This window comes from Corapipo altera, unplaced genomic scaffold (assembly GCF_003945725.1).
Source record: "Corapipo altera isolate COAL_440 unplaced genomic scaffold, ASM394572v1 61286, whole genome shotgun sequence".
In the NCBI taxonomy this organism is placed as follows: Eukaryota; Metazoa; Chordata; class Aves; order Passeriformes; family Pipridae; genus Corapipo; species Corapipo altera.
In genome coordinates, this window is record NW_020884907.1 from 5,521,197 (window position 1) to 5,540,312 (window position 19,116).

The window sequence follows — 19,116 nt, forward strand, 5'->3', positions numbered from 1 at the left end:
GCTTAATCTGAAAAGACTCATCAAAGCAATCAAAGAAAGGAAGTTTTGTGCTCTTAACTAGACACACTATAAGCTAAAATTCACAGAAAGCTTGTCAGTGCACAGAGTCAGTACCTATTTCCACAAAGCTTGCTTTTAAAACAGATTATCAATACGGTTTACAAGAGTAGAAGTTATTAAATCTATTTTCATTCAATTTCATTCACAGTTTCTGCCCAGTGTCCAGAACATCCTCATATAGTAGCAATTTTGGCAATTGTGTTTTGTTCCCTATTTCTTAATCTTATTTGACTGCTGCTAGGCTTCCCCAGACATTCCATATGGATAGAACAAAGTGGCATATTATTTAAGAGCCTCGAGCTACAACCATTGCTCATATATCAACAGTACCAAATACAATATGACCACTCACATAGGCAAACTTACAAGATCAGCTTGTGAATCTCAGAGCTATGCACTATACAACACAAGGCAAAAAATAATGATTTCACATTCCCCAAGGTATGAAATTAGCATTAAAACTCCTTCTGGGCTTGACACAAATAAAATACAACCTTTCTGAATTGCCTGATTTAATTATGGGCATGCTATTTAATATCTTCAGGACTCTTAATTTTTATTCTCTACTGAGGGTATTCCCTCAGTCTACTTTCATGATTTTTCTTTAAACCTAGATTTACACTTTTGATCTAGGCAACACCCTTTCAACATCTGTCAAAAGAATCAAAACAACAAATAAAGCTTTTAATCCAGAGCAGCATCACCCACCTTCTGGCCCGTGGTACCTGTTAGAAGATGCAACAGAGACAGCTGAGAGAAGGCTGAAAGCAACATAGCACGATCCACAGGAAAGGTAACAGTGCAGCTAAGTGCTAGAAGAAAAATGTAGAGCAACAGGAAACAAACTACTAATGTTTAAAATTTTGTATTATTTGGAAGTAGCTAAGTGCTTGCTTGACAGAAGTAGCTAAAATTGTTAAGCCACAAGTTGAACTTTATCTAAACTATATATGTTGACTATGTCTAAGTCAAAGATAGATCATAGTGAAACCTGGAGCTAACAATATGAACACTAACAACAGTTATAATAGACATGGTTATCCCCCAAATATTAGTTAAAAATTAATAGCTGGACCAGACAACTCAGAGATCACAGTCTATGAACTGCAACAATCAGATTGTACCATGGACTACAGAACTGACCCCTACCAAAACCAACCTAAGAGGATGTGAAGGGGATCACATAGCAACCACTTGGTAACAAAACAGTGAGGCAACAAAGAGCAAAAAGACCCCAGACTCTAATAATGGTGTTGGTCTGGACTGTCACATGAGGGATGGGGAGTTTAGATTGCAAGTGCATAATTGCCCAGGGATTCCTTTTTATGGGGTCTCTCTTTTAAGGCACCAAGATCAAGCTACTAGGTATCATAATTGATCTGTGCCAATACATCCAACAGATGGAGATGAGAGCCCAGTGACAAAAATTTCTTTTAACAGCTAATGTCATTCAGACAGTGACTGAATACATCTAGAAAGTGGTTGCTCTGGGACAACCACTTCAGCTCCACATGAGAAAAAAAAGGAGGGAAAATTAGTAATTGCAGAAACCACTCTAATTCACTTTAAAGACAAAGCATCCCAGGGTAAATATGGACTGATCCAATCAGCTCAGAGAAATCTGCCAGTTATGAGCTGTGATTTCATTTTGACAGAAACTGCAAAAAATCTCACAGTAGGAAATAAACCCACAAGGACCAGAGGAAATGTCTTTATAGCTGTTGGGATGATGGAGCAAAAATTATACCAGTTCAATAGTGGCAAAAAAAATTTAAAAAAGCAAATATTGGAATAAGTAGTTGCAACAAATAACCAACAGAAATGTAAGATTTTTATAAAAGTAAAATATTTAACAAAAAAAACCCTTAAAAAATACTTAACAAACTTACTTTTGTTCCTAGCAAAAGGAATCAAATTCTGTCTGTGGCAAAACAGCTTGCCACTTTTACCTATTTTCAGAATTATGTTCCAGAGAAGGCAGCACACCTCAGCGTTTTCCCATGAGCCACTGGCAAAGATCTTACCTGCTGCATTGAGGAACATGACAAGAATTGCCCTGAATCAGTACTGCTAAGTTTTCATGTATGAAAAAAATTTGCAAACCTCTGGTTGTCCTCCATTTATGTTTCCTTTCTCCTCACTCCAGTGTTTATGGGCAATGGTCTTGCTTGCAAGAACTTCATTTACTTTAAAGCAGAGTAAATCACTCCTGGCTTACAACCTCCAAGATGGGATTTTTACTGTTGCACAGAAGATGGTGATGGGCTATTTCTCCCATTTGTCGTCATAGATAAAAATTGTCTTTTCAGATACATTCACCTCTGTGGCCTTCATCCTGCTTTAGTTTTCACTTCACCAAGTTTAATCACACTCAGCCATGATCAGCCAGATGAGGTGTCCCTAAAAATCCCAGTACAGAGGTGCAGCCCTGAAGTTCTTCCAGGGATGATACTGTAGGTAATATCAGACACATGGTTACCAAGATCTGTCTCCTTGGGGACCCAGGTGATACAAAGTGAAAACAAAGAATGTCAATACACAAGGTTAGGAAACCAGAAGGTGCTTGACGGCTGTAAGGAGTGGTTTTCCAAAACATTCAAAGCTGTGGTCTTACAGTCACAACATGAAACCAGAGCAGAGGATTCTGCAGAAAGAACTATGGGGAAATAATTGCTCCATAGTGAAATAACTGTACAGACATTTTGCAACAATTTAACTGAAGTGATGGCTAGCCATAAAGATGTCCTTATTTCTACTAGATGAAACCTACTAAATTTGTATGGATGACAGTGCAGAAAATAAAGGAGTCTCTCTGCAAGGTCGCCATAACAGTAATCATCCAATGAGAGAGATCAGAGGGAAGCTTCTCAAAGCTTTTTCTTTCAAATCATTTAAAAGCAAGCAGAATTATGAACATTCAAATGCTTCAGCAACATCAAGAAAAGTCCACTAGATCTGTTCTCCAGACACTAACTTTTGTAAGAGATGAGCCCATGTGAGGTTGGTTCCTGTGCCTGTAGGGCCAGTGCCTATTGAAATGTGCTCCAAGTGGACCAGGACCTTTTTTGATTAGCAGGCACTTAAGGAACAGGTGGGACAATGTCCACACAATGTTCCTCTGCCATAGGTGCTACTTCTAAAGCATGACTGATGACCACCCTGGCCAAACTCAGTCCAAATCTGTGGGACTGGCCCAGGGGTCCTCAATCATTTTGGGGTACTTCTCTGAACATGTCCTAGTGCCGCCTGGAAGAGAGTATCTGCACTTCCTGCTGGAAACTGTAGTTGGATCCCAGATCCCAAAGTGAGACTCCAGGCTTTCCAGTCTGAAACTCAAATGGTGTCCTCCATCTGCTGTATAACATATTTGCCAGCCAGCTTAAATAGTTTACAGTAACAGATTTGTGACAGCATCCGCTTAGTTCGGTTACATCAGTGCTTGTGAAAGAGCATATAGTGGTACCTGTCAAGCATCACATTCTGTTTTAACAACTGGTTAGATTACCAAGTCCTCCATTTGGGAGGAACTTGACACAGCATTGTCTGAACCTGAATCAGATGAAGTATTATTCCTGTCTTCTGGGACTCTACATAAAGAAAGTTCCTTTTCCACAGCCTCCAGACAATGATCAAATGTTTCACAGGCAGATACTGTTACCTGGAGGATCACGCATTACTCCCCACATTAGTCTGATGGCTTTTAACACAGACAGGGGCTAAAGCCTTCTCCTCTATCACAGCCCCAGGGTCTTGCTGGGTAAGGGATGGATCTTTTTGTAAGTAGTAAACTGCATTGCTTCAAGTCCTGCTCAGTATCTCTAAAAGATATAAGGGGAACTCTCCTTTGTGTTTCCATCCATCTGACTTGCTCTAATCAAAGTAGAGTCTGACATGCATGGGCATGGCAAAGTCCCGAAGTAATCAAACTGAGGCACCTGCTACAGGGTCAGGGCTGCCCATGATGCAGTGTATCACATCCGACTTCTAACACCAGAGTGTAAGGGCTTAAGGCAGCCGTGCCAAGTTACAGAATACGGTTACAAACACCAGACCAACAGCTTCAGGGACAAACAGTCCATCTCCAAAAAACAGTACTGGCAAAAATACAGATCGGTAGTACAATTACCTGGGTTGTTACAAGAGCAAGTCAAATAATCCTTCAAGACTGGGTGAGACATAACATCTGGGCATGCCAAAAATTACATGACTGTGGCTGTGACTCAGGTAGCAGGGCACAATCTCTTCTCCAAACAAGAGACCTACCTCATCAGACAATGCCCTTGAGGAATGCAAAGTCCTTGGCTGGACTGTTCTTATCATCAAGCCGCAGAAGCCCTCTTCAGGCTCCTTAACCAAACACTACGCCTGCCCCTGCTCTCCTTCTGTGCCAGCTCTGTCCTTGCAGTGCATGGGGACCCGTAATCCTATACAGGGCAATACACCCCAGATTTCTTTGTGGGCACAGGTCTGCAAGTACTGTATAAGGTAACACGAGCCTCAGAGCTCCCTTGTGTGCACCATCTCCAGAAACACTGCATTAGGCATTACAGCATTACACAGACCCTGCTAGTCTTGGCAGTAAACCTACTAAAACCGACAGTTTACGTATGGAAGTCACTACACAGAATGTAAGAACAAATATACAGGGTAAATTTGTGAGAATATCCTGTGAGAAACTAAGTAGCAGCTCAGGAGCAGAAAAAGCTCTTAACCTGAGAATGACCACAAACATAGTGCTGACAATAAACAGACTGTATTTATACCAGCCTTATAGTACAGTATGTTAAAGACTACGGAAAAGTGAAATAAAGCAAAACAACAGTAGTATGGAAGAAAGAAAAGAACTTGAAAGACAAGGTATAGAAAGGAAGCATGAATTACACTGAAAGATGACAGAAGTGGTACTGCTAATTATTTTTTATTTTTTATAAAAGAAGTAAAAATCTTCTAATAATGCCCAAGTTAGTGAACTATTAGACCGCCATTTGGCAACAGGCCTCTGAAAGACTGTTCCAGCTTATCCAAGTGTGAGTACTTCTTAAAGGCAAAAAATATTTGAAACTGGAAACACTACTGGACTAACCCACACTCAAGTCTCATGAATTTAAATTAAAAAGTAATATTCTCCAGCTGTCTAAGTGTTTGTATGAATATATCCTGCTCTCTTGCACTGTCATATAGAAATTTGCACTGCCATACAAACACTTATGGAATCCTCTAATCTATTTGGAGCCATGTATTCTCAATTTATTTCTTTTACGCAAACTGCAAGATTGGTTAATTAACATTACACTTGTTTCTTTCACATATTTTACTGGATTTTACTGGAGAAGTCTTTAAATGTGAACTACATGTTTAAACAGTCTGCTGAGCTACTTTAAACCCAAGAATAACTTACAGGTGTTGCATTGTTTCAAAATCAGTTGAACTTTACCATGTTTTTAAATATCTACTGGATGCTACTGTAGAAAAAATAATTCAGTCAAAAACAGATTGGTGGATAATGTTATTGACACTTGTTAAGACAAGGAAACACTGAAACCAACATAATTCCCTCTTATTTTTCCACTCTAGCTGCACAGTATGACTAGCAGCTTCAGGAAGGAATCTGTTGTGCCACGTTCTTCCTCATCTTTATATTGTAGACACATTGCTGGTTCTTGTGGTTAGAGCTGATGTTCCAACAACCACAGCTAAAAGAAACCAAAAGGAAGAGAATTAGTCCCAAGTGCAACTGCTCTTCCACAACCTACAAGCGAAAGGCAGTACTGTAACAATACACTGTATGTAGATATCTTTTCCTCTATCATAAAACCAGAAAACAATGCATGAAATAACTACCTCCATCACATTATCTGACATGCTTAATCAGTTGAGTTTTTTCCTGCTGAAGGAATATGGTCCCAAAGCTGCAGCAACTGCTCTCCAACTTGTGGTTCCAGCTCCTAGAAATGATCAGGAAATTAGAGAACTTACAACACTGCTACTACTGACACAGAAGAATGATTAATTACAAAATTCTTAGAAGAGGTTGCCAGCGAACGCTTTCAACCTTTCTGAAAAAGGTCGTTCCTTTTGCCCTTGAGTCATACATTAGAATTCTTCACAAAGGAAGTGCTCAGCAGGAGATTAAAAACTTCCATAAGCAACCCTGGCCTACAGGTTGTTTGGGTTTTTTTTCCTTCACTGCAAGGTGTCAGTTCTCATGAAGAGAATTCCCAGTGAACACATCACCACCATATACAAGAACAGATCCACCACAGAATTCATACCTTCCACATGTCACTTTCTCATTAACTAAAGATTATCATTCTCTACATCTTTTAAGTTTAATTCAATCAAGTGTGGTGGAGAACGTGGAAAGGCAGGTTACAGGTCATACAGTGGCTCTTGGTGGAATCATATAAACCAATGTAAACCACTTGTTTTTAGGATCATTGAGATTCTTTAGGTCTTAAGAGTCACTTACAAGAGAAGTACTGTCAACTACAGCATGTGCTACATTCCTGTCCTTGTTCTTGCAGTATGCTCCTTTCCTCATTCTTACAACTGGAGAGGTTTTGGGGAAGCAGTGAGAAGACAATACAAGAAGTTTAGCTCTACAATGTTGTACCAACGATATGTTTTGGGAGGGGACTGAGGAGAACACAGAAACTGCCAGAGAACTCTTGTGCCAATTCTTTTTCGTCTTTTTGTAGTTGAATTTAGATTTAACAAAGTGGAGAACAGTCCTAAGCTTTATTCCATCTCAAATATCAAGATTCTCTTCAGGTTTTACAGAAAACTCTAAGCTCCAATTATGAACAGTTATTTGGGTGTGACAGATTATTTCAGGGAACACATCTGAACCAAACATGGAACAAACCTCTGAAATTAAAAAAACCCTCAAACATTCATTTGTTGATGCATCCAGACTTAAATTATCTGTTGTTTTTTTTTTTAATACAAATTAAGTAATAAACTTCTTTTATTTTATCCAATGTTTCCACTAGTTCAACAGTAATTCTCCATTAGCAAAAAGTACAGTGCAGATCAATGAACTCTGATTCAGATTAACAGATATACGAGGACAGTTGAGATGAACATCAAGGTTGAACAAGCTAATAAACGATACATAATTCTACCAAGTAAAGACTTCAGAAGAGAATAATATTACCTGGCCATCTCTGCTTATTTGTACTTTCTTATTGTCATTCCAAGGGTTGAGCAAATGGTGTGCAAACTGAAAAGGAATGCTTTCTTTTCGGATCCACTCCACCTTAAATACACCTCCAAAACCAGTAGATCCCCAGTCTTGACTTTTCTCATACCCTACTGCTGAATCCATTCTAGCAAAACCCTGGAACAAAAATTTAAATATGTAAGAACAGACATAATGAGAGCATATCTATTTATGCTGGAATTAAATAAATTAGTGGACTTCTAAAATGTTTACATCAAGAAAGTTAGAAGCATCATTTGGCTTTTTCCACCTAAAATATATCTTCTAGAGTTTGACCACAAAGAACGTCTCTGAATTCATCTCTCACAATTACCATTGGAGAGTTTTTAAGCTTTGTAACAGAGGTTGAAAAGGTGTTGTAAAAACATTTGAAGTGCAAGGAATCAAGATGAATGTTCTAATACAGAATAGTCCATTAGCTACTCCTTGTTACTTGTAGATACTTCTAGAGCAAATCTATTCCTTCCTTCCCCTGTTCCCTCACTGTTAACAAACTTTCATGTAGAATTAGAAGAGTGCAGCTGTTCTTCAAAGACAGAAGTCAAAGTTGCTTTTAGTTCCTCCTTCAATGAAGCAGAAAGAAGTTCCAACAAGACAAATATTCAGAAACAAAATGTAAGAAACCACAAATCCAAGGCTGCATCTAACTTATTTAAGGACACCCCTTAAAAACACTCCCCCATAAACAAACCAAAAATAAACCAAGGCCACATACAATGTATCAGCCCTTTAGGCAAATTTATGCCAATTATGATATAGGAGTCCAAGAGATGCAGTGCACTATGTAAGTTACCAGCACATACTGCCGCTGTAAGACATGCAGTCCTAGATAGCTCAAGCCAGACTTCAATGAAAATTAACAAAAGGAACAGAGGAAAAATAAAGACAGAAAGAAAAGAGACACCTGGGATAAGAGAATATTATTAGAGAAGTTAATCTCACATTCTCATAAAGGTCTACTACATTGTCAAAACTGGAAGGGCAAGGCACTATATCAACCACCCACATCCTGACTTCGGTGTGTCTTTCCTTCCTGGCTTCCTTGTCTAAGAGCACCAACATAACTGCTTATTTTCAGCATCAACCGGCATGCTGAAAATTACTTTTCAATATTACACTGCATTTGCCAAATCATTGTATGTGTATCTCACTGCAATCCTCCAGCAGTACTGCCAAGACAGCTGTATTTGGGTTGGTTCATTAGATTTTAAATTCAGCTGACTTCTATAAATAGTTTATATGTAAAGAAGTAAATTGAACTTTCTTCACCTGGAACAACTGAGTTTAGCTGACTCTCCAACACAGCTAACCTGCAATTTTGCACTACCAGGTCAAATGTAACTTTAAACTGGCCACAAATCTGTCAATGAATTGTTGACAAATACCTCACTAAATATGAAGTCAAGACACAGCTCTGGAAGAATCATGGCCATGCTTCCCAGTTTTCTAACTTCTACAAACCACAATTCAGGCAAAACAGTTTTTATTAAAATCTGTAATAAAGCCATCTATGAGTTTGCTGACTTTAGAAAGCTGTGACTTGTAACTGTTTGTTCACTTATAATATTTATTTTGGTATGCAGAGAAAAGAACAGCAATCACTTGCTTTCCGTGGATTTTTTTTATTTACTTATTTCATTGTAGTTGTTTGAAAGCATTTATATAGGGTATAAACCCTATTCTGACTCATTATGTTTGGATGCAATTTAGTCTTAGCCTTTGAGGGACAAACTGAGTTAATTAAAACAGTCTATTTCAAAGAAGAATGAAGTACTCTTTCCTCAACAACCAGAGACACTGGCATCCTACTCTACCTATCAGGTCAGGAGTCACAAGGAAAGCCCTCCATACTACACATAGGCATTTGCTGCACTCTCTTAAAACATTAACCACAGCCAATATTCAGCATTAGCTACGAACTCACCTGAAAGTGTCCAGACCCTTGAACAGAAAATATTAAGTAAACCATGCTGCTCTCCCAAAAGGCTCCATTCAGTTTTCGCTCATTACTTGGTGTAGTGGACCATATACCCTTCTGTTGAGAAATATCAATGTTCTGCAAGTTGCTACTTTTCATTATAAAGTACCGAACTGGCATATTTTGTCTTGGTGAAGGAGATTTGGAATACTAGAAAAAATAAATTAATAAATACAATAAAATAAACCAGCCTTTGTTCTAAAGTTTTACACACACAAAGACAGAAATCCCTTCACTGCACTCCTCCTCTCCTCTTCCAGATTATACAAGAAACATAGAATCTATCAGCTGTTCCTGTCTGAATTGATTTTCACATCTATTTTACATTTTTAAGCACTTTTCAACATAGTAATTCATTCATGAGGGGCAGGAAGCAAGTACAGTAGAACAGGCCTGAATAGTTTAGTAATTACAATTCTTTGAAGGTCTGATGGACCTGCAGTTCCACACAAAATTAATCATCCTGGACTGTAGCCTGCAGCACGCTACTCGTATTCCATCTTCAGGAAACATGAAGTTTTCTCTTTAACACCGGCTGAATCTAAAAACTGAAAGACTTAAGAGGCATTACTAACTTTTCCAATGAGTCCATGATGAAAAGAGCAATGGGTTGTCCCCTCAGTGATCTGTTCAGTATTACTGCAGTTTACTATTCAAGTATACAGAGAGAATTATGACAATAACCTAATTAAAAATGTGTGCTTTGTTAAAATAATCATAAAAAACCCCCAAATGCCCAAGCAGCTGTAATAAGGCAGATAACACAAAACTTATAGAATCAGTACCAATGTATGCTATTACAGAAACAGAGGAAGGCAAAAACCAAAGGGTTCAGAAGTGCATGTGCCGTACACACCTTCACTGTTTAGTATACCAAGTTTAAAAAAAAAAAAAAATCTGATTTTTTTCAACTTTGGATAGCTTTATCTCAAAAGTCTGAAGAGAATAATAATTTTACTGTATTAAACTAGTGCAACAAGGATATTTAGACTTGATTTTAAGTTCCAGAAAGAAATATTATGCACTTGTTAACAATGAAAATCTAAGTTTGGTTCTTAATTTACCGATACAATACTTGATAGGTGCTGAAAGATACCAGCAAGAAGTTCTATTCATTTTGAAGTGCAGCGTAATACGGTTATGAGAACTTTACCTTTCCAGATATTGGAGAACAAGGACTAGCACAAGGGCTAGGATAGCTACTGCTGTCTGCAGATTTCACTGATGATCGATCTGACCTGTCATCTGAAGTTTGTTTGGAGTGTAAAATATTTTTTCGTTTGTACTTCTTTGCCTGGTGAAGTGCAGGAGGTGTAGATTTCATTAAAACTCTAAAAAGTAAAGGTAGATACAGGACATACCACAACTTTTACAAGCAGCCACAGAATAATTTTTATCTATATATGAGCCTATTGCATGACTATATATATTACAGTAATTCAAAAACATATTAGTAACTAAAAAAATATAATTATCATGCATTGATTTTTGAATGTTACAGTTAAACCTCTCCTGCTACTTCTCAAAGAGCACAACTCACGGTCAATATTCCTGACTGCTCTCTTAACCAGCAGGCATACATACAAAATACTTCTCCATGAAATCACAACTACAACACAGCATAAGACAGTATCAAAGCTTTCAGCTGTATTTATACTGTTTCTTCCTTATCAATATTAGCAGAAATTGAAGCCATGCTTTTAGAGGCAAATAAATTACAGTCTCTAGAAGATCTCAACGGCTTACTTTTCAGCATTAGAGGAGTCAGAGAATTCAGTTTCTGCTGCACTTTTTCTGCTGTTGCCTGACCTCCGTGTAGATGCTAAAGGAAGTTCTTCAGAAGCCACAGGTCTTGGTCTCTGACCAATTCCTGAAGGCTGCTGCAAACCTGCAGACTGTTCTTCAGCAGTTAAAACAGCTACAATTGTTCTTACAGTTGCTTCATCAGCCTGAGACCACGACTTTGAAGGAGCTCTCATATGACGCAGAAATAAGCTATGCCACTTCTGTCTAAGTTGCAACAGCAAATCAGCAGCCTGTAACAAATTTCAATTCTGTTAAAGACTAATTAAAATTAGATTAAATAGAAAAAGAGTACCCTAAGTCTTTCCTACCAGGTAGCAGCTGGCATTCTGACAGACTGAGAAGCAAGACTAAGGTCCCAGAGAGGGGGAAGACCCCCCACATTTAAACTAAGTTGTTACCTTTTCTTTCATCAGGTGTATGATAATTTTTAAAACATTTCACATAGCTCTGCACATAATTTAAAACTGTATTGTAAACACACTGCATTTTTTGTTTTTCACTTTAAAAATTAATCTTTTTTTTAAAAAACCCTAATCTTTTCATGTCTTATGCCTTTTCTATCAGTCAGTCTGTATTCCTACACTCTTCAGTCATACCTTATGAAAAAGAGCTCTGAGTTACTCTACCTCCTACCACAGGCACTTCTCAATGACCTGAAAACTGTCTTCAAAGGCTGAGGTTTTTAGATTATTTTTCTATAATCTCACAACAATTTTCTTTCAGCAATTTCAGTTTCAGGTGCTCCATTTTGATCCAACTTTAGTCATCCTCTGAGAAGGAAATATACAATATGCCATTGGGACTGTTCTTCCAACTCCCGCTCAGATTTTGGCTAACCAAGCTTATGCTAAGGTCTGATGTGTGCTGAGAGCACCACACAGGCAATACAGGGGGCCGGAAAGAGCAGAAGGGCCATTATACAGCCACTACCACCTGCAGCTTGCTCATCCCTGTAGCCATTATCTTTTGTCTGGCATCTTCTTTAGAATCTGCTAACTTATGGAAATGGACCAAACTGCCAAGCTGGAAAGGATAACACATCAGCTTACCCAAAGCACTTTTGAAGCAGATCTAACAGCAGCTGGACTGCTGAGTCTTTCCTGCTTCCCAGTGTGATACAGGTGACACCCACATCATGACAGAGGAAGAAGGATGAGCACTCTCACTGCTGGCTAGGTAACTAATAATTTTTATTCTTTTTTGCTCATAGGTGCAAGAATTGAGAGTTATGGGTTGTAAGTTACGAAACCTTAAAACTTGGATGTTGAATACATGAATTCACAGAATAGACTAGTCTGGGCAAAAGGGGGTTGAACCCCTGTTGATCTATTTCTTAACCAACTCATGAAATAAAGGCTAACTCACAGAGTACATTGTCATGTAAATTCAAGAGACTCAAACAGATCATTCTTACAGAAAATTCTTTTTTACTCAGATGTTTCACAAATCTTTTTAGGATGATTTAACATAAATACCCTTCTACATGTAACCAACATGGAAAAGACACATTACTCACTTCAGGGTCCAGTCTGAGATGGAGCCACTCATCTAGCTTCAGTAGTGATAAATTAGCAGTTTTGTCCTCCATCTCACTGTCACTGCTCTCATTAGATACCCCACCCCCTGAATTAAATACAAAAGATGCATTAACACCTCTATATTATTTACATTTACATACAAAAACTTGAACACTACTGTATTAGCAGCAACAATTTTCTTACTAAATTTTATTTTAAAATGTAAATATATTTGTAAACACACTTTTTAACTTCTACAAATACACCTTGGTGAAAGTCTTTGCTTCAGTTAGCAGAACAGAAGCAGCCAGACCTGCCGAGGGCCCAAGTCAGTAAACACCTGTACTGATGTGATAGGACTCACTCATGTACCATCATTAATATCAACAAGTCACTATCAAACTTTTGCCTGAAGTTGTTCGTAAAGCCACACACTGCTCTATGCTTTATTTCCTAGTAAAACAGCATATTTAAAGACCCATTAGGGAAAAAAAATTATATATGCACATGGCTATTTTGGATTCCTTTTTTTTTTTTTCCAAAGTGCAATTCAATCATCATTAACACTATTTTAAGAGTAACAGTTTAAGAGCAAGACAAGAAAGCTTCAAAAATATCTTGGACTCTTATTTTGATTCAAAACATCTTGGACACTTATTTTGATTCAAACTAGTATTTCTATAGAACTGACAGCAGGTTAGATTATTTTTGCTTCTACTCCTACAGCATTCCACTTAAACATGAAAAAAGAAAATTTTGATACATTCTTTATTGCTTCTAGTTAATGGTATGGCTAACTGTCATTAAAAGTTATCGGTAGAAAATATTGTTTAAAATGCATGTGTCAGCTGGAAGCAATATGACTATTTGCCATACTGACTGTAGCTAATTATTGTTTGAATAATTTGGTTCAAAGAATCAAATAAACTAGGCTGAAGAAAAAAAGACATAGATACTACACTTCTCAGCATTAGTACTGTCATTAGACATTTTGTTTTCATTTTTTATTTCTTTACAAACTATACTGTAACTTCTGAGACTATAGAACTAAGTGTAATTTATAGATATGAGTGTAAAAGGATTCATAAAGCAGAGACATTTATTACAGAGACTACAAACTGTTCTTGAAGAGCTACAGGAACCATAGTTCTGTTGTTTTAAGAATTAGCCAATATATGTGGAAAATATACATGAAAAATAAGCCTTCCACACCACCTACTAGTATATCCCATACTCCAAATCCAGGCTCCAGTATACCTCGAAAGGATGAAGATGTCTGCAAAGCATTACTTGGTAATCTAGCTGGTCCACAGAAGAGTGCCACAGTGACAGGTGTTACCACAGAACAGCACCTGATGTTCGCTATCCTGTGAGCTCTCGTCATTTCGTCATATATAAGCCAGTCTGTTGGGAGTGCCTGAACAGCTGCAGTTTGGCCATTTGCTGGGGGAATCTGTGAAAGAGCAAATAAGACTAGGCTATTTCATCCTCTGTTTAATTAAAAACAATTTTAATGTAATGCTTATTTTATATATGTAGAATAAACGCATATTTATATACGCACGCAAATAAAAAAAGCACAAGGAAATTCAACCAGACTACCAAACTATCTTAAACACTTTGAAACAAAATATTTTGCTATAAAAAAAGCATCTCAAAAAAAAAAAAAAAAGGCTTTCAGAGCAGAACTTTTTCCTGCTGTTATGAGCACAGATGGTTACATCTTGAAAACGCTTTTATAACTAGCTTTTTCTTCTTAACATTTTGTTGTGTTCCATTTGGAAGAACTAACTGAAATATTGGAAAAATCAACCAACTCCACTTCTTCATTCTATAGGCTGCCAGAAAACAGTATTTTCTAAAAAGTTAAGTGATTTTACCTTTTTATACTGAGTTTGACTAAGCACAGAGGTAGGATGAAATCGCACTTTCTTCTCCTTTGGTCCAGTCAAAACCAGGCTTTCTCTGTCTACATGCACAAGATTGGGATACATCCCAGCCACTAGGGCAGCTTTAACTACAGCCCAGTTTTCAGAGTTAGTATTAACATCTCTGATATCAGCTCCTCCTCTGGCTCTAACAAAACCTGAAGAAAGAAGACATAAAAATTGTGTTATACTTGCTTGTACTTAAGATCTATTTCTTTGCTTCTCAAGAGGAATTGGGAAAAAAAAGGTGAAATAAACTACAAATTAGTTGCATTTTTCATGACTACTAACCTTAACAGAACCAAGAAGAAAACATTACAACTGAAATCCTTCCTGGGAAGAGTTTTTATACTTGCATACAATATAATTACTTTTTATAATACTAACACTAAGACATTCCTATTGTGGTTTAAAGTTAGTTTACTCATAGAATATCAGAACTTAATTGTGCAGGTTTAAGTCTAATTGTAACTTCCTGATAGCTTAGCATGAGGGAGCCCTGCTCAAAATCTGATGTAGGTGAACTTTAAATGAACTCTGTTGCCATGAACAACTAAGCAGGGGAGGAAAAAAGAGATACTTTCAGGTAACGGTTGAGACCCTAGAGGGGCCCAAGGTTGACCCAGGCTGGAAGATAAGAGCAGTTAATGGTCTGATGATGTGGACATGAAGAAAGAAACCAATGAGGCGTTAGAAGATCCCAGACCATAAATTGGACCAAGAGGAGTGTGTGAGGCACATGCAGGGCACGTGAAGATTATATGCACAGACTGTGAGGGTATAAAGGTCCAGTGATTTCTTTGTTCAGGGTCCCTCTCTGGGGTCATCCAGCTAGAGCTGAAATTAACTGACTCTGCCTCAGAACCTGGGGTCTGAACTGTTTTTCAACAAATTCCTATGGAAACAATTTACTAGAACAGAAAAATCCAAGGAAACATATCTCACACTGAAAGCCAGCGGCATGCTGAACAACCAGGGTGCTTTCAGCTAGACCAGTTATTCCCCAGCCATACTCTCTCACTCTAGCACCTCCACCATGCCCAGCATGGATGCATACTGTTTCAAATTAAGGAAGGAAAAAATCACACAAGTGAACACTATTCTTGTTACAGTTTGTACAAACTTGACTCTAAAACTACACTACAACTTTTTCCAAGCTATTACCTGAGGCCCTAAGCTGGCCAAGCAACTGCGTTCTCATTCCTACAATGATTTCCATTGTGGCTTGAGACAGGAAGTTCTTTTCACAGAAGGCTCTCTCCCAGCCATCACTGCGTGCTTTCTGCCACGCCTGTAAAAGATAATTTTTGAACATTTGCCTAGTAATTTGATTATGTAAAATTAAAAAAAATGCATTTTTTTTAAAAAAATACATTCACATCAATAAAATGAGGGTACAAACCACTTTGAAAGAAAGAAAATGTAACAAACCAGATTTTTTTTTTTTTCTGGTTAAATACTATATTCTCTTTACCCATTCCCTAACCTAATGACCAATATGTTATTATTATATTATTATAAAGATTATTATGTTAAGATCATTATTTTAAGTTATCCGTGTAGCATGATATAAAGGGGCACCTTGCTGTAACATTCAGAATTTAACCCAATCATATCACCAAAGCAAATATCACCAAAAGATGAGACAAAAAGTGTTCTATCACTAAATTACGAGTCCAATACACAGTAAAGCCACTAGGCAAAAATAAAAAATTTCTTGTCTAAGGACTTAATCATAGTCTACCATTCTATATCCAACTTGATTGGTACATCATTTACTTTGATGTGTGATTACTGAAATGAGGTAATACCTGGAAAGCCCTGAGAAGCACCATATGGTCACTAAATGTTCCTGCAGTAAAACGTTTCCTGCAGAGCATGGCTGCACGCTTTTGAGAGGCCAGTGCAGGAAGGACAAAGGGGTCTCGGTAGGCAAGAGCACAAGCAATGGTAAGAACAGGATCCAGGCACTTCAAAGCTACGGCACACAACACCATTTTACCAAGGTGTGGCTCTACCGGCAGTTCAGTGAGATGATAACCAAGTTCAGTGAGATCTTCCCAAGGGTCCATGGCATCTATAGTCTGGTTAAAATAAAATAAAAAATGGGGGCGAGGGGAAAAGGGGAAAGCAAACAAAATTAATTTACAATGAAAGCAGAAAGGATACAAATATTGGACATTACCCAGACTTGCTCCCAAACACTAAAAAAGCAAGTCAAACTAATAACTAATAGTTCAAGACCAGATCTTAAAGTACACTCTTCCCTTAACATGGAAAAATACATCCACACACGTAAAATGAAAACAGACAACAAACAGAAATTCAAAGCATCCTTAAGTAACTGAACAACAGTCTCTGTATAAATAAAAGTCAGTAAGATACATTACCACAAATGATAGTAAGATATGTTACACCACAAATACAGATCATACACAATTCCCACTTAAATCGATTCCTCTACTGACCTTGAGCATTTGCAGAGCATTTCTCACAATTAAAGCTGGTGGAGGATCAGGAGCTTTCATAAGAAAGTCAACAACTGAACAATTAATAGGAGCCAGAAGTTTTGTGTGCAAACAAAGCTCCTGTAAGTTAAAAAGCAGAAAAATATTGTTAAAGTTTGGGAAAAACAAAACAAACACATGGTTTTTTGGAATTAATAACATGGTTTGATGATAATACGTTTTTTAAAAGTCATAATTTTTAACTGAACATGCACCTGAAGTGGCATTCTTAGAAGTTCTGGAGTCTGAAATTCCAACATATTCTGAAATCGGAGCCTGCTGAAGAGACGAAAACAGACTCCAGGCTGACAGCGACCAGCCCTGGAAAATAAAATATGGGAAGGTGTGAAATTAGAATTTCTTTTAAAAAAAACCCCAAACAATCGACCAAAAAACCAACCCACACAAACTTAGGATGCAAATGTAGAAGAATGTCTGACAGAAAGATAATTTTGTGGTTAAGAGGAAGTCCCACACAAAAAGTTAACAGTTTTCCAGCACATGAATTATTTTTGGTAGTATGGACATTTATTATTAGCCTTTTAACCCTACACTGAAAAATCTGGAAAAACAAAAGTAAGGGCTATCTAAATAATGAGATGGGGATGTTTTGCCAATTCAAGATAAATCTAAATCTCATCCATCTTTTGCCATAAGGAATGCAAGTTGTAAACTTCATTTCTTCCTCTTCCCATCCCCCTAACAGTTAGATGGTACTCTAGGAGCAAGAGATAAAACGAAGACCAAATAGCTTGTGAGTGAAGGGACAGAGACAGCAAATGCTCACATTCACACTCAAATCCCTGTAGGTTAATGCCAATATCACATCACAAAATATGGGTATCTGTTGCTACATATGTAACTTCTCAGCCTTCATCCACAGTGTTGGATAGAACATGTTCGAGGCCTCCTAAGTCAGGAATAGTTTGGAGACACTGAATAAGGAATTACTGCTCAATGTTTCTTCTAACAAAAATGCCAGGACATCAATTAAAAACTAGCAGTAGGCAGTCCTTTGCCCACAGATAAGTTGTGAAACACCTCATTGGACACTGTGGCTGCTGTTGCTACATGGGAGAAAGAAGAAGAAGGTCATGGGGGAACAACAACCTAGATCTAATAAAAGTTCTGGGATATTCTCGAGTGTCACTCTTCTACAACTCAGGAAATGCAGAGCAGGAGCGTTGGCCATTGTCCAACATCATACTGGACTAGGTTAGAAACATTACCCAGTGTGGCTGCTATTATGTTTGTACTTTATTCTTACCAGCCAGGACATTAGATATATGCAAAATAAAAGTTAGTATAAAGCATTTATTACCTGCCTTTTCTCTGGATAGCACTGGCTTTTGAAATCCACACCATCTTTAGCATTGTAACACAACTTAGTGCATCAAAAGACTTCTATAAAAGCAAAGCAGAGAACATAAAACCAAGATTTAATACGAGTACTTGAAATAAAAGTTAGTAATGATTTATCAACAGAAGTTCTTTAAAAAAGTAAAAAAATAATTATAAAAAACATCAGCAGCTTCTGGTACAAAGGTATGTTCTGAATATTTAGTTTCAAATGAATTTATGCTACCTCCTTCACAGTATCTTTGTGCTACAGAGTTTTCTAAATGGAAGTTTTCTAGTCAATAGGTAATTGCAAGTCAATAAAAGACACAGATTGCAGTTATCAGAAACCAAGAAAAAATACGTTATTACAGTAATTGTTTTTCTCTTTGTCTCACTTGGAAATTACATCCTGATTTTCTTACATTTGATGCAAAATTACAGAAAAATTGTGTTACTGCGAGAACTTCAGAAATTTTCATATCTCCTATGAAATGTAACTTAATTTTCAAAGCAATACACGAGGTCTTAAACTACCTCATTATGATATCTCACTTTTCCTTACAAGTGATTTAGGAATGGGCATTCAATACATCAAACAATGCTTAAAAGCTTAATGGATTAGATTTCGACAAAGGGAACTTCCGGTGTTCTCTAAGTTTCAGGAAGATGCCAGTCTAAACTGACTGACTTGTTTTAAAAAAAAAAATCAAACAGAAATACTGTTTAAAAAAAAGATATATCACTATATCAACTTACA

General features: G+C 37.4%; 1 protein-coding gene across 2 annotated transcripts in view; it reads right to left on the reverse strand.

The window, feature by feature from the left end:
• Positions 1-321: 321 nt before the first annotated feature.
• Positions 322-19,116, reverse strand: part of LOC113951481 (3'-5' RNA helicase YTHDC2) — a 35,887-nt gene continuing 17,092 nt past the window's right edge. For both annotated transcript variants that reach the window (XM_027652497.1, XM_027652498.1), the window contains exons 17-30: positions 18,340-18,422; positions 17,234-17,339; positions 16,980-17,099; positions 16,323-16,595; positions 15,676-15,802; positions 14,464-14,669; positions 13,841-14,036; positions 12,583-12,689; positions 11,007-11,296; positions 10,414-10,591; positions 9,207-9,410; positions 7,217-7,399; positions 5,902-6,005; positions 322-5,753 (exon numbers count right to left, since the gene is read on the reverse strand). In XM_027652497.1, coding sequence (XP_027508298.1) covers positions 5,925-6,005; positions 7,217-7,399; positions 9,207-9,410; positions 10,414-10,591; positions 11,007-11,296; positions 12,583-12,689; positions 13,841-14,036; positions 14,464-14,669; positions 15,676-15,802; positions 16,323-16,595; positions 16,980-17,099; positions 17,234-17,339; positions 18,340-18,422 — 2,154 coding nt within the window. In that variant the 3' untranslated portion in view covers positions 322-5,753; positions 5,902-5,924. The remainder of the gene's footprint in view (positions 5,754-5,901; positions 6,006-7,216; positions 7,400-9,206; positions 9,411-10,413; positions 10,592-11,006; positions 11,297-12,582; positions 12,690-13,840; positions 14,037-14,463; positions 14,670-15,675; positions 15,803-16,322; positions 16,596-16,979; positions 17,100-17,233; positions 17,340-18,339; positions 18,423-19,116) is intronic.